We start from the raw sequence: 22,715 nt of genomic DNA, 5'->3' as shown, positions 1-22,715 counted from the left end.
TCTCTCTCTCTCTAACACACACACACTCTCTCTCTACCTTTTCTGTGTTTCTTTCCTCAAGTACTGAAAAATCTAAAATGTATCATCTTGTAAATGTAAAATGGCTAGATTACTTACCTCTCTAATGTAATTTAAGGATTAAAAGATCTCTGTGAGACAGGAAGGACTGTCTCACATTTCCTGCTAACAGAGCCAGTAAAGACTAAGGCAGCCATCAAATGTAGGTTATAGTGCACAAGTTATTGTATTTGATCACTATGATTTGTTACAGCAAAATATACGGATTACAATGATTAGATATAGAGCACAGTCTTAATCTAACTGAGGAGCAGTGCTGTTAGAAAAAAAAACCCTGTACATCTTTTACACATTCAGCAGAATTCATCCTTATTTCTCAACTGGCATTTCTCAACATGACTATGGACATTTCTTTTCTCAGTGATGATTCATAAACTAGATTTGCCTCCCTTCGAATCTCTGTTAACAAATAGTACTGTCTAGCAGAGTTACAATGAGTGGTGTTTGATAACATGTTTAAATGTCTAGACTACACACTACAGTTTTAAGATCATAACTCTCATGGACCTAATGACGCTTTATAATGATAGGAAAAACATTCAAGCAGTTTTGTGTTTAGTTCAAATTCCATAGTTCATCAAACTGAAGAACTATGTCATTCAGTTAGTAGAAAAATATATATATTTAGAGTAAGAAGCACAAATGTAAGTAAGGTGTATTTCTTCAAACTTCTTAAAACGGGGCACGATCAACTCTTCAAGATCAGTATAATTTTATGTTTGCTTCCTTTTGTAATGTTGTGGCACTACAGTATTTGAGCTGTCTCACTGAACCTTTCTGAACCTTTAAATTGGTCAAGTTTAAATCTCATCATATAGCAAATTTGATAACAAAAAAAAATTAGCAGGTGGAGATCTAGGACAACATCAACAAAGTCACTCTGAGTCACTCATCATACTCAAGATGGTAATTTCCTCTGTATCTCAATTACTCATTCTTGGTGCTTTCAAGATAGACTGTAGCAACTCTTTTCTCATGGCTGACCTTTAATGGAGGATCAAACTGGTGACTGTGAAAAACCTGGCCAAACTCATCCAGATCTTTAACACTGGCTCCTGCACTTCTCTGCTCTTGTATAGAAATGCCCTGAACATCTGGGCTCACTCCACTTGCTGTCCCCATGGAACCGCTGTTGGCATCCATTTGGAAGGTGAAGGTTTTCTCAGTAGGGCCCAACTTGATGTGTTCAGTTGTACTCCATGCTGTGCTCTCCTCCCTACCACTCACTGAAGGCATGCCCTCTGTTTGGATCTCCTCTTTGGTAACTCGCACAGAGTAGCTTCCCCCAGCCCCACCACTGAGAGCCTCATGAAGACCTGGTTTGGTGCGTAGGGCTGCCAATATCTGGTCCTCAGATAAATCATCTCTCTGGTCCTGTAGCAACCCAGAATCCTCTAAGGTTTGAGAGACACTGAGTTCTGCCACAATGGTGGTTTTTCCATTTTCAGAGGTCTCTTCTACTTTTTTGATGTCAACTGCGAGGTTGTCAGAGTCCTCACTACCTTTTGTGAAGAAAGAGAGTTCCTCCTTCAAAACCCCAGACACAGTGCCCTGAAGCTGCTCCAGTGCTCCTTTAAGCTGCTGTTTAGGATCCAATGACTCCTCCTTCAGGAGATCCAACACTGTCTGTTGCACTGTAGGAGATACACGGACTTCCTCTTCAATTATACACTCTGGGAAACTTTCTCTCGAGAATGAGTGATCAGTTTGGATGTAATCAGGTGACTCTCGGTAACTGTCACTCTCGTCATCATGCCCTTTCTTCATAAGAAGGCCCTCTTCCTGGTAGTACCTTTCATCTGACAGGTCATCAACCACTCCATATCTTCCACAAGACACAAATCCACCACCTTCCTCAGCCTCAGACAAGTTCTCTTCAGGTGTTGAAACAAAGTACTCTTGAGACTCTTGACCCTGGGAATAGTAGGGTGAATCTGTATCCCTAGAACATTCTTGAACCTGCACAGATCCTCTAGCTGTCATGGATGCAGTCATTGCCTCAGAACTGCTCCCATGATGTTTGATGGTTTGTGGGTCACTTTCTAGCTCTTCAATCTGGAAGAACATTGAGGATGGTTGGGAGAATGTTGGTTTGGACTTTGCCTCAACTTCAATCTCTTCCTCACTTTGAGATTCCACAGGTTCCTCAATTATCTCTACGTTAACCAACTTGTTTTCCAGGCTCTCACCTGCTTTTAGCCCAAGGCTAAGCAAATTCTCAATCACATTTCCCGTTGGGGTTCCTTTGATACCCTCAAGGGTCACCTTCTTTACTCCTTTGCTGAGAAGTTCATCTAATGCAGAGTCCTCTGATAAATCCAATTCTTCCTCAACTTTAGACTGTAACACAATCTGAGTCTTGGTTGTCCCATCCTCTTGCTCTGTTTTTTCCACATGGTAAGTGATCTTAGGATCAGAGGATGCACTCAGCTTTGAATCTAAACCAGCGGGTTTCATGACTTTCTCAATGATCTCTTCCACTGCCACAGAGTCTAATACTTTCTTCTCACCTGTAAATACTTTAGGCTGTACGTTTCCGGACTCTTTCGAATCCATCTGAACTTCATACTTTGATTCCTCCTTTCTAATGTTTTGCGTTTCCTCTTGTTTCAGTGTTGTCTTGGTCCTGTCTGATTCTTTTTTCCCATCCATCCAATAATCTCTCTTATCACTGACTTTCACTTCGCCTTCTTTTATGACACCATTATCCAGGCTCATCATAGGAGGTGACACCACTTTCACGGATTTGTGTTCTGTTGTAGATGTAGCTGTGGGGCTGAACCTTTCTTCTTTCCGTGACTGGCCACGGTAAAGTGAATCCTTTGTGTCTTGTGAACCCTGTTTTATTTCCACACTCCTCTCCCCTACAACTTCTTTCTTTTTCTCTGTGGATGAGACTCCTACTTTGGAGACCTTGGCAGAAGCTTCTTGCGACGCTTTGGTAAAGGAGATCATGTCTCTCCTGGCTTCACGGCTTTTCTGGGCCTGATTGGTCATTTTTATGGGAACAATCCTTGTGCCACGGGAATCAGACTGACTTGAAACAGCTGAGGTTCTAATGCTTGAAACTGGCTCCATATACCTTGCACTGCGCCCTGTAGTCAATGTGAAGTGGCTCTTTAGATCCGGCCAAACAGATGACAACGAGGACACCTTTGGAGTGTAAGGCTGAGAGGGCATCTTGATATCTGTACAGAAAACAGAACAACAATATCTGTATGGAAAATACTCACAATGTTTTAATTCATGTGTTCATACAAATAGATTACTAAACTCTCAATATGAATCTGCTACAATATAATGTCCATTAAGTTGCTCAGTTATCAACAGTACATTCAGTGTAGAAAAAGTATATTCCATTATCATACTAAAACATGAGTCTATCAATGATGAATGCCAAAACATACCTATTATTCTCTCTCTTGAACGCTGGTCAGCCCGCATCTGTGCATGCCTTCCTTCTTCTTCCAAGAGTGCCCTACCAAAACATTTCGGTCATAACAAATTCAAAGATCTTAGGACAAATACAACAGAGATACCAGTAGACATTCAAGTAAAAATATAATCTGATACATAAATTTCTTGATCACTTTCACCTCTCTTGAGGATGCTGACCACCCTCCTCTGCCATCACAAAGCTCAACAGCTCAAACCCCAAGAAAGACAACCAGTAAACAGAGCAAACCCCTGGACATATCCCTATTCCGGAATGAAACAAAGGTCACAGACAACATCTTTGTTCCAACCTGAACAACTCCTTGACCAAAAACAAAGAGAGAGCTTTACTCTTGCACACCTACCTTAACAATGCTGATATGCAACTCTGCTGAGGATACAATGGAAAGTAAGACTGAACAGCACACAGAGAGGGTACAGTATATTCCCTTTTGAAAGTCCCCTGTGTGTCTGCTGAAAGACAGACCTAAAAATAACAGTCACAGTGCTCCCTGTCTGTTTTCTTTATGGCTTAGAATGTAGCAGTAGACACAGACACGCACAAACAGAAACGCTTGCTAGTCTTCCCCACTACATCGCCAAGGAAGAAATGTTATCTATTCCAATTATTCCAAACAATACAGAGGTGCGAATCCACCATCCTATGAAGATTTTCAGTCTTAGAGGGGAATTTATTTAAAAGAACATATTGAAAGAATAATCTTGTGAAAATATACGTGAGCTCTCTCAATGACAACAGAAAAACTTTGACCGAACAGTGTTCTTCAAAGACATCTGGCTAACTTCATGAGCAACACATGTCCATGAGTAGGTGAGTGTGTTTATATCTTCACAGTAGTACAATATAAATCTCTGCAAAAGTCTGGTTAGATAACAGCACTAAAGTGGTCTTTCATCAATACGAACAGATACAACAAAATATTAATACGTAATCAATAAATATATTTCCTAAATGAGTCTGCTATATTGTAATAAAATGACTGAGCCTTTTACAAAAATCACTTTCAGTCCATTACTATGCCAACATACCAACACATACACAACTCACAACGAACTAACAACATAAGCTAATTTCATGAGGAAAGGTAATAGTTTCTGTGGCTAGCACTACAGCCATTAAACTAACAGCCAATCAAAATTGAGTTAAATCTTTTGTAAGGAGGGCAGAGGATTGCTCCATGTCCCTGCCAAGTGGGGAGGGGAGCAGTTGTTACCAAGGTGATGTATGACATCACCAAAAATACATTCCAAGAGTTAGATGGCCCATTAGAAGGGGCTCTGTGAGGATTTTGAGAGTACTCAAAACAAAAACCTTCTGTTGCACACAGATAATATGCCATTTTTTATCATGTAGTTTATATTCTAGGAGAAACGCAGAATGACATTGACAGTGTTTCTACCTGTTTTCTCATCTAGTGAAGTGTTTTGGGATATATAAGTTTATAAGTTCACAGGTCTAACACTTCCTTACAGGACCTATTAATCGTCTCTTTTGCATTTATAACCACACCACTACTGTGAATGTTGTCCAGAAAACTGTTTACTATGATACAGTCCAACAGAATCATAAACATAGGTAGTATGTATTTCAGCTGACACATAATTTACACTTTTGTTTTGCTTACTCTTAATAATTCTATGAATAATTTACTCTGTCTTTTCCTATTCAAACATTTTTAGGGAGTTTAATTCATTTATTTTCCTTAGATGGTACATCAGACATCTCTCTCTCTCTCTCTCTCTCTCTCTCATGGCTCATGGCTCATGAGGCAGAATTAACTCTGCTGTAAATATTTAATGAATGTGAGTGGCTGAAGGCAAGATGTTGTTTTAGGTCTATATTTCAGAGCACAGGCAGATGCTCTCACCCTGCTTAGTTTGGCACTACAGTATAAATAACAGCCATCTTCCAAATATGTACTTAAGACAGAGGTCTCAGATGAAAAATTATGATAAGCGACAATGTCCAACAGAGCAAACACCTAATCTAAAAATAAATAAGCAGGATCTATTGTGTACTTCTGGTCAGGCGTGCCACATGCTCAACAACAGTCTCAAGGCTAAGATTCCTTACATATAGGATTCCTTTCATTACACACACAATGAACTGAACTTAAACCAATTAAGTAAGCCCACCATTTTTTCATTTTGTAATTTTTCACTTAGTTGGTGAGAAATGACTTACCTGTAAGCCGCAACCTCCAAACCAAGACCCATCTTGACCTGTAGAAGCTCCTGATGATCCTTCAGTCTCTCTGAGATGGTGTTGGCCAATAGGCTGCGTTCATGCTCTAATTCTTCAATAATCATCTACAGAGAGAATAAAAACAGTTTCAGTTTGCTCCATCTGCTGCTATCCAATCACTTATATGTAAAGACAGATACACTGGTAACTAAAGCCAATGCGTATTCACTGCACTATACAAATGTGAATCAGATGAAGTACACTCTTAATACTTCAAATGGCTGGTGTTTCTGTATGTCTTACACCTACTGGTAACAAAGGTACTTCAAAAGTAACTTTTTAAGATCTGATTAATGAGATAAGAAGTCAGCAGCCAGTGTGTGACTAACAGACATGTCTACTTTGAAATTAAAATATTAACAAGTTACATGATTTTAAATCTATATGAGATTTTTTAATGCAGGGCTGTTTGATGCCTCATTTTATTCATAAAGTTACATGGTAACAGACCAACTTCTAGACCATTATCTGTAGAAACACAGTTTTGATTGACTCAGTCTGAGTGTATTTTTGGGTTGTGCCGTTCCTCTGGTGCACCTGTCAATGAGGTCTTCCAACACCTTCTCCTGCTGTGCTGTCACTATTCATTTGAATGGTTGGTTAAAAGGCTTAAGGGTGCTTGGCTGAATCACAGGTGATCTTTTGAACTTCTGAGACTCACAGTATACTACTGATTTTAAGGGCATGTAAACAACCATCCTGTCTTATTTACCATGCATTCCAACCTGTTCTTTCTCTCCGGAGCACAACACAGCCAGAACACTGGTTCTATAGCTGATAGTGGCAAAATCAGCCACACTCACAAAAGCTGACAACAAATGTCTGTCTATCAGTAGGTTTTTCTACCCAAGGATTCTTTACCACAGCTATGAAAAATTATTCCAGATCTTTCAACAGCACAACAAAGCACTTTAAACATTTAAGTTTAATGGATTCACCTGTAAATGTTCATTAAGATAATGTAATTATCCTACTCGGTCAATATCCTGCTCATACTAAGGTCACACGGATTTGTGGCTCGACCACTACATTAAATGAGGCAGTTTAAAGGCTAGTGCTGACTGCAGTGATCTGTTAAAGCTGACAACCTCCATGTTTGTCATTCCATTTATGCCCAGAGTGAAATATCACATTAATGCAGCATGCACTTTACTCCAATAACAGCTCATTTCTTAAATCCTCTCTGAGGGAGTGGCAGTTATCGGGCAAAAACATTAAGGCTACTGTTTCTCTACGCAGCATTTGTAGAGAGATAACTAAACCTGAGATTGCCCCTAATATTATCCCTGGTCCTGGTTGGCCTTGTCAAAGAACAGGTGTGGCATTGATGTTTTATTTCCAGCTGCAGACATAGTGAAATAAGGGAGGGGGGTGAGGGTGGGAAGGGGGGGGGGGGGGGGGGGGCAACAAGCCCCTTTCCCTTTTGGACACTAGTATGGTTTTAAACACAGATGGGGATTCGTCTCATGTATCAAATACAAACTTTGATTTATCTATCTGTTTGTTTGTTTGTTTGTTTGTTTTTGCTTAGAGACAGCACCATACAAAGTAACACTCCATTGTTGAAACAACACTTATGTTAAAACTGAATGTCTCATAAACTCTTAAACACAGAATATTGAATTCACAGCTGAGCTGTGGAGACATCTGATACTAACGGTCAGCAAAAATTTACATAATACCAGGTAAAGTCAAGCAGTTCACAAGTCTTATTAATCCACCTTAATTTTCTTTTCAGTGTAGCAATTGAAGCGATTACATTCTAAAACCTTACAAATCTTGTTTCACCAGAAGCTGTAAACTTTTTCAAATATGGCCTCGTAACATATTTTAGAGTTTCAAATGTTCTGTGTTTCCTTCAGTTCTTCTGAAACGCCACATTCAGACACGTATTTCGATGTGATTCACTTCTGCACCCGTCTAAAACATCCACAGCAGCCTCTCAAATACAGTAATGTTTTCTGACAGTGGGTGTGGCACCTCCTCAGCGAGGGAGGCCAGATGCCTCACTCAAGATTAAGCACATGGCAGAAAAGCCATATGTATTGTACAAATTTACATTAAAATATCTATTCTACAAATGTGTTAGGATTTTACGTAGCATAAGAAAACGTCAATAGTTATATAGATGCTCAAAATCACATCAAAAATTTATGAATAACCAGTACAAACGAAGCGATTTTTGCGAAGATTATCGCTGTCTCACCTGATACTGATCGATTTCCCCTCTGAAATTTTCTTGCATGTGTATTAGTTGGTCTTCGAGGGTTAACTGTATCTTGCTTTGTTTCTCAATTTCCGCACGTAGCTTGTTTAGTTCTGTTGCATATTCCATCTTCTCCCTGTTGATGTCTTCGAGCCTAGCCTGATCGGCTTTTATTGATTCTTCGATTTCCTCGACCCTCTGACGATATATCTCAAAAGTTTCCATCCAACTTTCGGACAGATTCTGCGCATATTCCTGGATTTCTTCCATGGTAACTGCTGGTAACTCATGATATGTTTGAGTAGCAATAGGTACCACTCGGGAATGGACCTGACTCCTAAAATGGGTGATTTCTTGTCTGTGGGCATCTTCCAGAAATTTATACTCATTCTCAAGCTCAATCAAACGCTGTTCCAATGCACTGTTAGACTGACAAGCTTGGTTTAGCTGCCTTTCACAACCCTTAAGCTCACCGTCGATGCCTTGGTTCACCTTGGACACATCAGAACGCATCGCCTGGATGATCTGGATTTCTCGCCGAAGCTTTTCTCGTTCCATCTCGGCATTACATTTCTCAAAGGATAACTGTTCCACCATTCGTCTCATTTCCCGCAGTTCTGCCAAGTTTCTGTTCTCCCACTGTAAAGACTTGTCTTGTCGGATCTTGTTTATTTCTGTTATAAGGTAGGCATTTTCTTGTTCCAACTGTTTGGCTCTAGACAGGTACTGTCCGAGCCTGTGGTTCAGCTCTTGTAACTGAAGCTTTTCGCTTTCAAACGGTCTCCTGGGATGAAACATTTTCTTTCAATCTTTTGAAAATCAACACAATTTTTAAAGGTATGTGTCATGAAACGAAAAAGAAGTCAAATGTCCTCCTCCTGTCATGAGCGAAGTGCGTCAGAACTAGGCGCTGTGATGTAGTGAGGCTGGAGCCGGAGCAGTCAAGTGCAGAGGGAAGGCGAAAGCTAATTATTCATTCAGATGTCCCGTTCAAAGGCAGATATAGAAGCAAAAAGCTTCCTTAGCTCTGTGATGGGATGGCTCTCCCAAGTGGAGAGAAACTGACAATGCAGTATGAAAATCTGTTTTCGCACCAACTAATTGCTTTTACCTTTGCGAAGTTCGGTTGGTTTTTAATTGATTGGCTCAGTTATTTTGATGCTTATATAGATATAGGCAAGTGATTTTTAAACATGTATTCGAGAGAAAGTTCCTTTTACGATTATGCAGTTTTGGGCTATTCAATGACTATTTAAGTGCTTAAAGTTGAAACATCTCCTACATTATGAAAATGCCAAATCCTGCGGGAACTCGAAACCGATGAACCACATCTCGCCAATGCAGATACTGGGAGTGCAATAAACTGGAGTTGTAGGGCGGAGTCTAATGCAAGTCACTAGCTTTAATAAATTAGCTATCGAGTAAGCTAGGCTAATGATACAAGTTTAGGATGATCTCAAATCCGTCACTAAACGGTGGAATTTCTGAAATATGATGGGTTCAGGCGATGAAGTTGTAGTCATAACTGGTGCGTATTTTCTCTGGATGGAAGACTAAGTTGCATAGCTCGAGCAACAGAACGAAGCTATATAGTATAACATTAACTGTAGTGTCCAAATGACTGTTTCAACCGTTTGTGTTTACAAGGTCTGTTGCAAGGAGTTTTTATTTCAGTTTTGGAAATTGAAAGTTTCGTTTGTTATTTTTAAAGGATTTGGTCCGTTCAGGCAATACTTGGTGAATCCAAGTTGGGAGGCAGCAAAGGTATCATTTTAAATTCATTGCCTTTGTTTAGTCAGAATCTGTAATAAGAAGTAGATGTTTTATATTTATAAATAGAAATGAAAGAAGTCTAAACACACAGACTAAATGTAGAACGCATTAGTGTCCTGTCATATCTGAGACCGTCAGAGTAAACCCAAAGTACTGCTGCCACAGTCCAAGGCGTTGTAATACATCGATAAATAAAGAGGATAATGACTTGCTTGATTGACATGAGAGTAACCACGTAATGTTCAGAAGCACTTATGGTCTAAGGAGAAGCGTAATCCGCAGTGATCGCATACTTTTGCTTCTAGAATCAGAAAGTTAAACGATTGTCTTGTTGCCTAAATAACAGTTGATGAACACCCTTTTCAGGGTTTGAAAATAATAGGACTTGGAGATGGCTTAAAGGTCCACATCCAAGAGGTCCCTGTGAGTTATTCCAAAGCCATGGAAGCCATCACGAACATCTGGCAGACTGTGAAGCCAAAGGTAATCAAATTTGCAGTGATGTGGCCAAGCCCAGAGAGCATCATCAACACAGTAATAATCATAAAGACAACAAAGAAGATAAAAATCCTGAGGCAAGACATTTTAGGCTGGGAGAGCTCAGTTTTTTTATTATTACAGCCTCTGTCAACTCTAAGGACATTATGTTATGCTTAGTTCGCAAAGAGTTACAAAATTGCTTTCTCTATTTACAAATGATGAAAAAATGTAAACATTTGTTCCTCTGAACAATCTCTCTGCGATAATGAGGTTGCTGTCCATCTCGGCATAGCGCCAGGATCCAGATGCATTACTTTGGAGCAGAGAGGGAAGAACCAGGGTTATAAGGGCAGAGATGTTTGTGGTTTGTGCCCAGCCAATCACTGTTGCATTGTGGGAGGACCAGATACACTAGACTCCATCATAGATATGAAGTCTCTGACAAAGCATCTGAAAAGTTTGGATCTGGATGTGATTTACTCCAGGGATGCTGGGAGGTTTGTATTTTTCTTTTCTTTTCTTTTTTAACAGGAAATCACAAGCTCTTGCACTTGTGGTAAGATATTGGAAGGTTTTTCAAAGGGTATAGTTAATAATAAGGGAGTATGGATGGTTTTAAGTTTTCAAGTCAGAAAAAAAAGTTGAAAGCTAATCCCTCTACTGAATCTTCCACGAGTTTCCATAATGTGACTCATGTCACAATAAACCTAACAACATTAAAGAGGTAATGTTTGAAGTCTGTTTTTGAAAAGGTGTTTTTCTTCAACAGGTATTTGTGTGATTTTACCTATTACTGTTCGCTGTACCATGGCCAGGGCAGGGCTGCTTTCATTCATGTGCCTGCCTCAGGCAGTCTGGCATGTCCAGCAAGGCTGGTGCCTCTGCTACACAGCATCATCCAGGCCATGCTGTGCCAACTGGACACCCCAAAGCAGACAGCACCCACGGCCAGTGCAGACTACAAACAGACCCATGCAGAGCAGGTTCAGAAGTCCTTCAGTCAGTCACAAGCAGCACACAAAGATAACCACTTACAGGGTGGTGCGCAATAAATATAACTGGATTTATTGAGTGTGTGTGTGTGTGCGCACGCATAGGCATTGCAATCATGAACGTCTCAGTTTGAATGTAGTATTATTTTAAGCTATACATACATCATTCTTGTTGAAATGTTCCCAGCTGAACTAACATTTCATCAGTGCCTGTCACTGTACAGGCCTTGCGTATTTCTGGGTTCTCATTTTGGTTGTGGCTTGGGAATCACTGTTTTAGACAAATAAATACAAGAGATAAAAATAGCCTGCTTTAAACAAAGTGTATAGAACGCACATCATTATGTGTAATTCATCCAGTCATGTGTAATAACCAGCCTTCACCACAAACCTTCTGTCTCATTCACTTTTTTAATTCAAAATTTAAGAAAAAAGAAGAAGAAACATGAGAATCTTCAGATACACATTAAGCCAATGACATGTAAAAAGTATACCATCTCAACTAGAGGTGAGAATGAAAACAAAACAAAAAAAACAAGAACAAAACAGGAGGCCTCAGATACGTGACTTACGAGAAGACAGAAGTACCAGCCAAGCCATTTTCATCAAATCAGTTTTACTAATCATGTCAGTGAGATACACAGAGATACAGGTTTTTGCAAAAGGAAATGAAAGCATTATTAATTAAAATCTTCTCAGTACAGTAGATCAAGGCCCCTTTTGAAGTTTGTTGGAATGCCAAGCAAAACAACAGTGCCTGGAAAAATGATGTCTATTAACCCCAAGCTCGTTATTGCAATTGTAATGCATTGATGCATCTTCTCTAAACCTGAGGTTTGCATTCTGAAGAAAGACAATAATAATAATAATAATAATAATAATAATAATAATAATAACTTGAAAATGCAACTGTTTCAGTCAATCTACCTTCAGGTTTGCAAAGAACTGGCATTGCAATAAGCGCTATTTCTACTGTAAACGCATCTCTTTAAAATTCTAGTCATGTTAACTCTTTGTCATGACTACCCGTAATCTACTGGACATTGCTGTCCTATTTGTGTCTGTGTACATATGCGTATCTGCAGTAGATTTGTAACCTACCACTAACAACGGAACCTTGGCAGCATTCATTGAAAACTGACATTCTCTTTGCAACAGGCCAACCCTTTTGTCCATTTCTTAACTGAAAGAAAAAAAAGAGAAATAAATATCACTGATATCTAATTTGTCTATATTTATAATCATTATAAAGACATCAAAAACCTTAATTACTACATCTAAAATGTGATACACTCCCACCCATATACATATGCAACAACACAAGCACAAGGCCTTTAGAAGAATAGTGATCCAGATCTTTTTTCTTTTCTTTCTTTCTTTCTTTTTTTTTTTTTTTTTAAATCTTGTACCACACAAAATGCCATTCTTTTCCAGCAGCGTGCCTCCCTAACTACCAAGTCGGTCAGACATGAGGTGAACACCGGTAACCGCCTCCTATTTCCCTGCCTGAACGCTGATTCTCTCTGCATTATAAGCCTGACAGCTCATCCACTCTGTTAATATTTGCGCAGAGTACAAAGAAAAAATGTATTGATCAAGTCCCTCCAGCTCTCCATTAGCATTGGCACCCATTGTATGAGCTATCTAGGCCTGTGGACCGACACACTGGAGCAGCATATTGTCAGCAGCAATAGAGCAGGATTAGTTTACAAAACAAAACAAAAAAAGTGGAATGGTCTGTGGAAGGGCCTTTTCATCGTGTGTTTCCAAAATCTGATTGGTTTCAAGAAGTCAATTGGAATGATTTCAGGACAAACAGAATAATTATTTTGTGTGTTTTTGCGGCCAATTACGATGAGAGAAATGTCCGGGGAGACTATAGTTATAGTACCCTTTACCACAATGTCTCTTGATATTTGTGTAGCAGGCTATCACTCCCCAGGTCAGTCCTTGGGATCAGATGAAAAACGAGTGGCCAGACGGAAAGATAAGGAGGGAAGTAAGGGCCCTTGGCCCTCATGGTGCAATAAAGAGCTGGGAGAGAGGGGGGCATCAATTTTCAGTGCTACGATTTTCTTCCAGTCAGAGCTAAGTGAGTAATATTAGAATTATCTCTATTTAAGAGCAAAACGTTAGGACAGAAGCGCTGGAGACCTGTTGCCTTGGGGAACGTTTTGGGGAGACTGAGGCACTAATGCTTTGTTCTCTGCAGAGGCTTTCAGGGGCGCAATTCTAACAGACAGAGAGATGTTGGAGTGTTTACAGCAAGAGATTCAGAAACGAAACATCCGGAAACTTCCATTATCACAAAGCAATTTATCAGAGACATGAGAGCACACTTTTTGCGCAGACTGCACTACACTCATTTAAAGACACTGGCACTGATTTCTGTATTTCACAACTAAACCTCTTACGAACCACAGTGTATGTTTGCCTTCACCCAATTACCATCTGTTCACAGTTTAGTAAAACAAGGGTTACACGACAAATGATCCATTTGAGAAAACAGATTTTTTTTTGTGTGTGTGTGGGTGTTGATGTCATTAAGCTCTGTAACCAGATACTACATTACATGATGGGATCTTTAAAAACAAAAGAACAAAAAAAAATCTGGATAGTTATCTCTGTTGACGCTGATAGAAGTTTTGCTGGCATATGTGTCTAATCTTAAGAAATGTATGGGACTCTTTTTTTTTCTTTCTTTCTTTCTTTCTTTTTTTTTTTACATCATTCATGTTTGAAAAACTCTGTAGTTAAATTTTATTCCAAACTTTTTTTTATGACCATAAATAAAATATTTAACTAATTTGAGTGAAACCCTCTTAGCCAGCTGCATGGTGTGAGGAGTTCTGGTTGTGGAAATCATTATGTGCAAGTGAGCGGAGAGAGGATGTCTTGGTGGGGTAGTTGGGGGGGGGGGGGGGGGTGCATGTGGGGGATGGGGTGGGCTTCCTTCTCTCCCAGAATTACAGACACTCCAATGAACTAAGGCTCTGTCCTCTGGGAGACCAAACTAGAAATGTTCAACCAAACTGTCAACTGTCAGCATTGAATAGACCGGTGAATATTAGTAAAACAGAAAAGACAGAATTGTTTAATTAACAGTAACATGAAATTCAGTCAAATAGCTATCAGATTGAACTGTGTTTAAATTTAATTTAGAGCTCCTGTCGATCACAGTTTGGCGAGCTCATGCTTTTATCTTGGGCAGAGTAGTAAGGTGTGGCCTTAAGAACAGGTGTTAACGTGATTGCATTAAGGACACCCTCTCTCCAGTCCTATCCACTGAGAGTGTGTGGCTTTTTTTTTTTTACCCAGAGATGGACAACTGCAAGGTTGTCCCCCAACAGAATAATGAGAAAAGTGAGATGTATCTATCTTTTCATACACATATATATATTAAAACAACAGTGAGGTAGATAAATGTTTGAAGAAAAAAAAGAAAGAAAAAGTCCCCCAGTCATGACACCAACAAAAATACATATAAAAATTCCAACTTTATGCTGAATCTTGGGGCATTTATACAGTGATTTTAACTGATATTACAAAAAAGAGAGGAAAAAAAGAAACTAAAATAAATAATCCTACAAATTAAACCTTCTATGAAGGAGAAAAATAATAATCAAATGGCGACACTTTTCAAAACATGGAGAAATCCTTCAAAAGTTACAAACCAAGCCCCAGATGAGACCTACTGCATTTGTGTGATTTTGCTGAAAAATGTTGAGTTGCAACCATTTCCCTCATTTTTTTTTTTTGTTTTTTTTTTTAACCCATCCTTATTTGGTTTACAGACAGTGAATTTCATCAGCAAAAGTAATGGTTACATGTTTGTCTGTGATTAAGATGCACATGTGGGAAAAGCAGTGTGTTCATGTGTCCTGCTGGAGAGGGTAGTGAGTTGGTTGGGGCACGTAAGGCAAATTAAGACAACCAGATTAGCCCTGTCAGCTGCTAAGCATTTGAAATGGATGGATCAAAATAACAGAACTGTCAAGTAAAAAAAAATTATATATACATATATATATATATATATATATATATATATATATAAAATCAATTAAAACCTTCCACATCAAGCCCTGACTTTTTAGAATGAGGCACTGGGGGAGGCAGATTAAATGCAATGTGTATTTCACTTAGGAGCAAGAATGGGAGAGAGGGCATTCAGTGGACTAAACCAAGGGTGTATGTATGTATGTGTGTGAGAGAGAGAGAGGGTCTAGGGTGAGAGAATAGTAGTGAATATGGTGTGAATGTTTGGAGAGATACAAAACAAAAAACCTTAAGGTTGACCTGAGATTCAGTTGCACCTGGAGAATTTACCAAGCACAGTGCTTGACAACTAGTATAAGGGTGCCAAAACTACATGCTCATGCACACAGATAAGGTGTCCGTAAGATCTAAAGAAAGTCAATAATAATAATAATAATAATAATAATAATAATAATAATAATGTTCTAACAAAAGAGAGCAAGAGAGAGAGAAACACTTTCATTAAAAAAACTCTGAAGACTATTCCTTTTTTTTTTCTTTTTTCTTTTCTAGAGGAGTATAAAGCATAAGAAAATGGACTGTAGTGGAAATCATAAAATATTAAACCTGAAGGATTTCTTTATACACACACACACACACACACACACACACATATATATATATATATACATATACATATATATATATATATATATATATGTGTATATATATATAACATCCACAACAGAAAAACAGAATAAAATAGCAGCTTTTTTTCTGTACAGACATAGAGGTGAACATCTGAACCGTAAAAAAGTTATCAAAAGTGACATAAAGAAATGATGTGTATGTGTAAATGATTTGAGGGTCTGACATACAACTGTAAGACCTTTTTTCAATATATAAATGTGTGAATTGTATAGATTGACTAATGATTAGTCTAGAAAATACCTGCTGTGTACAATGCCTCACTCGCCCTAGCAAAAGGATGTTCAAAGGGTCAATACCATCTGATCCTCTCTCTCTGTTTATTACTAAACCTAGAAACCTATCCCTTATGATTCCTTTTTGGCTCTGTGATGGGCCGTATCTCTTCATTTTGCTTTGATTATGGTACTCCATTTTTCTGTTTATTTGTTTGTTTGTTTGTTTTGTATTACCAACAGCACTGTCTCTAAATGCAGTTCATCTCACAGATGGGACATGCAAGAGGAGTAAAATACCATAGTCAGGGATCTGTGCCATTCAAAGAAAGAAAAAAAAAAGATAAAGGAGAACTCCTTGTACAAGCTGATTGTAAGGGTGGAATACAAATTTCAAAAAAAAAAAAAAGAAAAGAAAAGAAAAGAAAAAATCTCATGAAACACCAGTGTAAGAGTTCAGTTGCTTGATTTCATTCCTCCCTTGTCCTAACCAAAGAGCAAACCAAAATGCATGAGGGAGAACAGGATAAAGAAAGACTTTTAAGAGAAAGCATGATTTGGCAAAAATTTGGCAGTTTTAAAAAGAAGTCCCCTCCCCCTCCCACCCCCACCCCCAACATACAACAACTCGCAGGATTAAAAGCAGTTTCTTTTTTGTTTTAAACTTGTGTTGTCGCCATTCAGTCTTTTTACCCCCAAAAAATCATCCAACTTTGATAATAATATAATAGAAATGTGAAATTAAAAACAATCCACTGAGTTTACAGTAGGATATCGTCAATTGCTCGGCCAACACCCCTCGAGTTTGACTCCTCGGCAAAACAGAAACAAAAAAATAATAAAAATATTTAAGAAGAACATGTAACCACATAGATAAAGGGGAGAGGGACATGTGGGTTACCCTGTGTGAGAGGTGGGTTGAAAGGGGAGGTGGTTGGGGGGGTGGGGGGTGGGGGTGGGGGATCAGCAGGCCGAGGACTGGGGCAGTGGCAGGGCTCTCTCATTCTTGCGCCCTCCGTTCATGTGCGCGTATGGCTGCGTTTCGTCAAACGTGGGTCCCAGCACCACCACAGGTCCGTTGGCCGCCACTTGTCCTGAGTGTTTGTCCAAGGCCAGGCCTGGAGATGCTGAACAAGAAGATGGGGTTGTGGAGGGAGAAGCAGGCCCAAGCGGCGTCCCGGGGCCCTGAGCTGAGGGTAACTGCTGGGGGGTCTGAGAACCGACACCCGCCGTCCCCTGGGACGAGGGAGCCGTGGTCGGTGGCTGACGGGTGGAAGTAGGGTCCAATGGAACATTCTCCATATTCTCCACCTCGATGTCCAGTTCCTCTGTGTCAGGGGGCTTGTTCTCCTCACTGTAGAAAAAGCTCACCTCCTTAAAGGGAGGCTCCAGTTCCTCCTTTATACTGTTGATGATCTCCAGAAATGAGGGGCGCATCTTAGGGTTATACTGCCAGCACATCCGCATCAACTCGAATCTGCAGGTGGTACAAACACAGAAAAATGCGAGGTGTTTAAAGAGTATATTGACAAAGCTCCACTCCACTGCTATAATAACACCACCTTGCCAGCAGGTGGCAGCGTTCACCAGAACTAAGCAGGAACACATGGAAATGTCACGTAGCAGCAGACAACTTCCAGAATGTTCTATAGTCATGCCCACTGGAAATTCCACATGTGCAGAAACAGCCGTGTACTGCTGTACCTTCACTGAGGAGAAAAGATGTCACACCACTCTATTATACGTGAATAGAGTACACCAAGCCAACGGCGAAAAATAAATAAATAACTAAACGCCAAAACAACATCATAAAAGCAAGGACCATTACAGTTTGGCACAAGTTGGGCTCCTGCTCACCACATCTTAAATTATACACAAACAAGCTAAGAATACCCTCACAGTTTCTGCTCTTGTGAAATAAATGCCTTTGCGGTCTCTCCCTGCCAGGACCCCCTTCATTCTTGCCTTCTATCTCCAGCCTGGATCCTCAGCGAGCAGTGCAGCTGTAAGCCAGAACCCAGCAACATAGTGGGCTTCTGGATAAGGCATTATCCAGATGGTTGTGTGTGTGTGTGTGTGTGTGTGTGTGTGTGTGTGTGTGGAGGGGTGGGGGTCCCTATGTTTCAGTATTGAACTAAAAGTTGACATAGTTCAAACCAAGCTCCAGGACCTCTTGTGAAAAAGACAGTCACAGTTTGGCCATGGGCCTACGCTCTGGAGTAACCTGTCTGTCTGTTTGGCATTTTGTTTGTCGCACATTCTTCACTAAGGGGCCATCTGCCGCCTCACATAACGTTCACTTAGGCAAAAAATCTGAAAACATGCTGTGGTAAATCCTGTCGTGCTTGTTGACACCAGTTTGCTGTCACACAGACGAGTAAGCCACTTCAGCATGCTTTCATTAATTTTCGCTCGTGATAAAGGCGTCAGGCTGGGATCGAGGACATCAATGATTTAACGTTTTTGGAAGCAGAATGTGGTTCAGACGAGGTAAGGGAACGCAAACTTTAGACACGTCAGCTGCAGACATCCACAAAAAAAAAAAAAAAAAAAATCACGAGATTTTAACTGTAAGTGGAGTCTGATAGTAACTTATCACTCTCACAGCTGCCAAAGTCTTGGCGTACTAAGAACCCCAAAACAGAGACAGAAATGATTAAATATTTATGAAGGTAAATGGTATTAAAATGGTCCGGGTAAAATAACACAAAAACTACATAGATATTGACCTGCCTTCAACAGACTTACAAGCTGTAAAAAAAAAAACCCACATCAGAGAAAAGGGACACAAAGGTATCTATCAAACATAATTTCATTTTCATTTTCCCTCCCTCCCTCTTTCTCTCTCCCTCTCTCTCTCTCCCTCCCTCTCTCTCTCTCTCTCATTGTGGTGGGACACTGGAGCGAGAGGAAGGGCTGCAGCAGAGCCTAACGTTCCTTTTGCAACACGATTCCACACGCTCCCACAATCAGGACACTCCTGTGTGGCTGCCATAGAAACCCAACATTTGTGTCTCCATAACAGCAGCCCCGTGGCTCTGTAAGGTGAGGCCAGCCACACAGAGAGGGAGAAAGAGAAGGAGAGAGAGGGAGAAAGAGTGAGTGGAGGGGAAGACCACATGCCTCTATACTGACATCAGCCCAGAAAAGGCATACAGCAGCAGTTGAGACGCATGTCCAGACACACAGCCACAGCCAGATACACACACATACACTCATGGGCATGCGAACACAGGCAGACACAGACCCACACACACAAACACACACACACATGCATATATATGCACGCATATAAAGCTTCCAAATGTAGCTATGTGACTTCCTTAACTGTCTGATTTCTTTGGGCTGGCCCTTAATGAAATTGTATGTGTGCGTGGGGGGGGGGGGGGGCTGTGTCTGTCTTTGTCTGTGTGCGCGTGTGCGCTTCTGTAAATGGTAAATGGCATTAAATGGTCCTAGCATGTGTGTGTGTGTGTGTGTGCGTGTGTGCGTGTGTGTCTGCGTATTTGAGTGTTGGCCGCAGTAGGCAGACACTGATCCAGCCACGGGAATGACTGGTATCTCTCACACACTGGCCGCGGCATCCCTTCTATGGGCTTCAGCTTACTGCTGAGGAGGAAGCTCCCAGACAGCGTCCTGATGTCACCAGCCTAGGTTTAGATGGTGACGTAAATGTCACCAGTCAGGCTTTGGCCTGGCTCTGCCACCACATACGCATGTGATGACACACATTTCAAATTAGTGCCTGCACACTGCTGTCCCCGTCAAGAGGGTGGAGAGCAGCAGAAAACCAAGAGTTAACTTTGTACGAGCAAACAAGTGTGACAATCAGCTGTTATTACTGAAGGGCAGCTCATATTCAGGTCACAAGCCCTGCCACTCAAAGTTGCTGAACAGAAAGTAGAGGCGGGGTGGGGTGAGGTGGGCAGGTGACACATCTTAACTAGAAAATACACAACCCAAATAAAGGTCATTGGGCAAGCCTTAGATTGGCTAGACTTTTTTTTTTTTTCTTTAAGAGGAAACGCATAAGTTATGCATACATTAGACCATAAATCCCTTAACTTATATCCAGAGTACTGATCTTGTGATCTTGTATTTTTATGATAAATAATAACACACCGTGTCTCAAAGCAAGGATGAACATGCCATTGGAGGAGAAAACAAAAAATAGGAAGCAGAGAACCCTCACTCCAACTAAACAGAACTCAGGGATTGAGGATTAAGGCAGGCCAAAGAAGACTCTACCGAGAACTAATAAAACCAATGTTTTTAGGGAGAGTGGAGTGTAACGCAGCCAACTATCTGCCACAAATCAGTCTCAAAATCTTCCACGACACAATGAAACAGTCATTCAAGTCAGAACAGGTCAACAAGCTATTATTTACATCTGAACAAAGACTTTTTATTCACAATTCATTGCGCTGAATAGTGCATGTCTGCAGTGCAAAATCCTGGGCCTTTATAGAGAGCGTAGGGTATAAAGGTGGAGAGGAACACTCACAGCATGTCTGGACAGTTGTCTGGTTTGTCCAGTAGTCCGCCCTCCATGACAAAACGCAGCACCTGCTCGTTAGACATACCCTGATACGGCTGCTCAGCCAGGGTGGCGATCTCCCACAGTACCACACCAAACGACCTGCAGCGGGAAGTTAGAGAAACAGAAAGAATGAGGGGGAATTCTCTCTCTCTCTCTCTCTCTCTTTCACACACACACGCACGCACGCATATTCACATCTAACAATTCACATAAAAGTAACAGAAGTTGATCCAGTGGGAAGGGATACATGATGCACAGGTAAGAAAGAGAATGAGACAGTTTATTGCATTTAGTCAGAACGCTGAGGGCACGTTGCGTTAGTCAGAATGGTTGGGGACAACTGCCGTGCTGCTGAAGCGAAATCTGGTGGTAGGCTGTGGTGTGTGTGTGTGTGTGTGTGTGTGTGTGTGTGTGTGTGAGGAAAAAGGACTGCTGAAACACTGTGGTGGCACGTAGGCAGACCTCGTAACCCTTGTTATCATTCAAGTGCTTTTTCCAGACTGAGAAAAAAAAAAATCAAAATTCATTCCCAAACACGACAGTTGACTAAAATAACGCAAACAAAAACAGCAATACACAACATTAACCTGAACTTTCATACAACGATGTTTTTTTTCTTTTCTCGTTTTTTTTTGTTGTTGTTGTTGTTTTGATAGCCATGTGTTCCCCATTAATGCAAATGAGTCTATATATTATCCAGCGGCCTGTGAGAAAAACTGCAGCGGCAGACCAGAAAGCCCCCAAAACTCCTACATAAAAACACAAAGAATGCACTGTTGCCAGTTAGTATTCATTAGTTCTCCAAGGACAAATTTTTCTGTGTTGGCGCAAGATCTGAGACCAAGCACAACACCCTTTAAAAAAGGCCATTACAACAGCGACTTGTATCTAATTGCCTGCAATATCGTCGTGTTGAAAGACAAAACCACATTTAAGGGAGTTTTCAACAAAGCAAACAAATGAAGACACCTCACAGTGAACTTTATGGGAGTCCAGGATGGCCATTCAGAGCGCTACACTTCATCTGGAGAACTTCAAAGGGGCAGATAGGGAGAACAGGACAGGGAGGTGGGTTTCTGCTGGCACACCAACCCATTATTACTAAACATCTGGAGGAGTTTAAGGACATACAAAGAGATAGAACTGTGGGACACTCTCGATTGGGAAATGCTAACAGAGGGGCCAGTGAACGGCAGTATTTCTCCATTTCAGAGAGCTGCCTCTGGAGTTGGACTCCCAGTGGGGAAACCGAGAGTCTGACAGAGACAACTTGAGTACGATTTTGGGGGGAGCAGGGGATTTTTGGGAAGCAGTTATTGAAAGGCTGAGAATGGTATCGAATATCTCTCTCTCTCTCTCTCTCTCTCTCTCTCTCTCTCTCTCACTCTTGCTCTCTCTCTCTCACTCACTCACTCACTCTCTCTCTATCTATCTCTTTCCACAAAGATGTTGAGACATTACCATCTCATATAAACCACTGAGACTGCCAACGGCCTCTATAAAAACAAAAACGCAAAACACTGAAAGATTTTTATCAGCTACTTCAATGTGCTGAAAGGCAACAGAGAAAAGTGAGAGGGAAAATGTATCATTTCAGTGAATGAAAGTATTAGCTGCTTCTCCTCTGCTAGGTCTCTCAAGAGCTAAGTGCTTCAGTTCACAGACACACACAGACACAGACACACACACACACACACACACACACCCTGCTGAGAGGCAGCAGAACACCCGCTGCGTGTTTGCGAGACAGCAAGGACAGATCACTCATACCAGACATCGGAGTTTGTGGTGAACACGCCATCTTTTAAGGACTCCGGGGACATCCAGCGGACTGGCAGTAGCCCTTTGCCTCCTTTCCGATAGTAATCCGTCTCGTAGATGTCCCGCGTCATGCCAAAGTCTAAATAAAGGAAGAAACTAGAGATGAGTCTGGGAGAGATTGCAATGTGTGTTTCGGCATTGTGTGGTAATACTCTTGTCACCGGCACTCTGTCAAAACTCATCCCAAAAGCCCCATAGGGGTGTCCCCCCCCCCTTGAAATGACCT

The 22,715-nt window shown here is 40.8% G+C and overlaps 3 protein-coding genes across 3 annotated transcripts in view; 1 reads left to right on the top strand and 2 right to left on the bottom strand.

Moving 5' to 3' along the window:
- Window positions 1-1,005: 1,005 nt before the first annotated feature.
- Window positions 1,006-8,783, bottom strand: synm (synemin, intermediate filament protein). The gene is made up of 4 exons (XM_030766887.1): window positions 7,986-8,783; window positions 5,720-5,844; window positions 3,486-3,556; window positions 1,006-3,266 (listed from the first exon to the last, which is right to left on the bottom strand). The coding sequence occupies exons 1-4, from the start codon at window positions 8,781-8,783 to the stop codon at window positions 1,006-1,008; spliced, it is 3,255 nt and encodes a 1,084-aa protein (XP_030622747.1).
- A 696-nt stretch (window positions 8,784-9,479) lies between these two features.
- pgpep1l (pyroglutamyl-peptidase I like) lies at window positions 9,480-11,290 on the top strand. Its single transcript, XM_030765329.1, has 5 exons — window positions 9,480-9,513; window positions 9,697-9,749; window positions 10,125-10,241; window positions 10,509-10,735; window positions 11,008-11,290. Exons 1-5 carry the CDS (start codon window positions 9,480-9,482, stop codon window positions 11,288-11,290), a joined length of 714 nt encoding a protein of 237 aa, XP_030621189.1.
- Window positions 11,291-17,091: 5,801 nt separating this feature from the next.
- Window positions 17,092-22,715, bottom strand: part of igf1ra (insulin-like growth factor 1a receptor) — an 84,088-nt gene continuing 78,464 nt past the window's right edge. The window contains exons 19-21 of the mRNA XM_030766804.1: window positions 22,439-22,568; window positions 20,633-20,767; window positions 17,092-17,605 (exon numbers count right to left, since the gene is read on the bottom strand). Coding sequence (XP_030622664.1) covers window positions 17,092-17,605; window positions 20,633-20,767; window positions 22,439-22,568 — 779 coding nt within the window. The remainder of the gene's footprint in view (window positions 17,606-20,632; window positions 20,768-22,438; window positions 22,569-22,715) is intronic.

Source organism: Chanos chanos, chromosome 2, assembly GCF_902362185.1.
Source record: "Chanos chanos chromosome 2, fChaCha1.1, whole genome shotgun sequence".
In the NCBI taxonomy this organism is placed as follows: Eukaryota; Metazoa; Chordata; class Actinopteri; order Gonorynchiformes; family Chanidae; genus Chanos; species Chanos chanos.
This window is presented reverse-complemented; position numbering and strand designations above follow the sequence as displayed.

Bases quoted from the DNA above. Each gene is read 5' to 3' on its own strand.
- synm (XM_030766887.1), bottom strand. From the start codon at position 8,783: ATGTTTCATCCCAGGAGACCGTTTGAAAGCGAAAAGCTTCAGTTACAA. The intron at 5,845-7,985 runs GTGAGACAGCGA...TTCTCTCTGTAG, and splicing joins GGGAAATCGATCAGTATCAG to ATGATTATTGAAGAATTAGA. The intron at 3,557-5,719 runs GTAAGTCATTTC...ATGTTTTGGTAG, and splicing joins TTGGAGGTTGCGGCTTACAG to GGCACTCTTGGAAGAAGAAG.
- pgpep1l (XM_030765329.1), top strand. From the start codon at position 9,480: ATGGGTTCAGGCGATGAAGTTGTAGTCATAACTG. The intron at 9,750-10,124 runs GTATCATTTTAA...CACCCTTTTCAG, and splicing joins CAAGTTGGGAGGCAGCAAAG to GGTTTGAAAATAATAGGACT. The intron at 10,736-11,007 runs GTTTGTATTTTT...TTTCTTCAACAG, and splicing joins TACTCCAGGGATGCTGGGAG to GTATTTGTGTGATTTTACCT.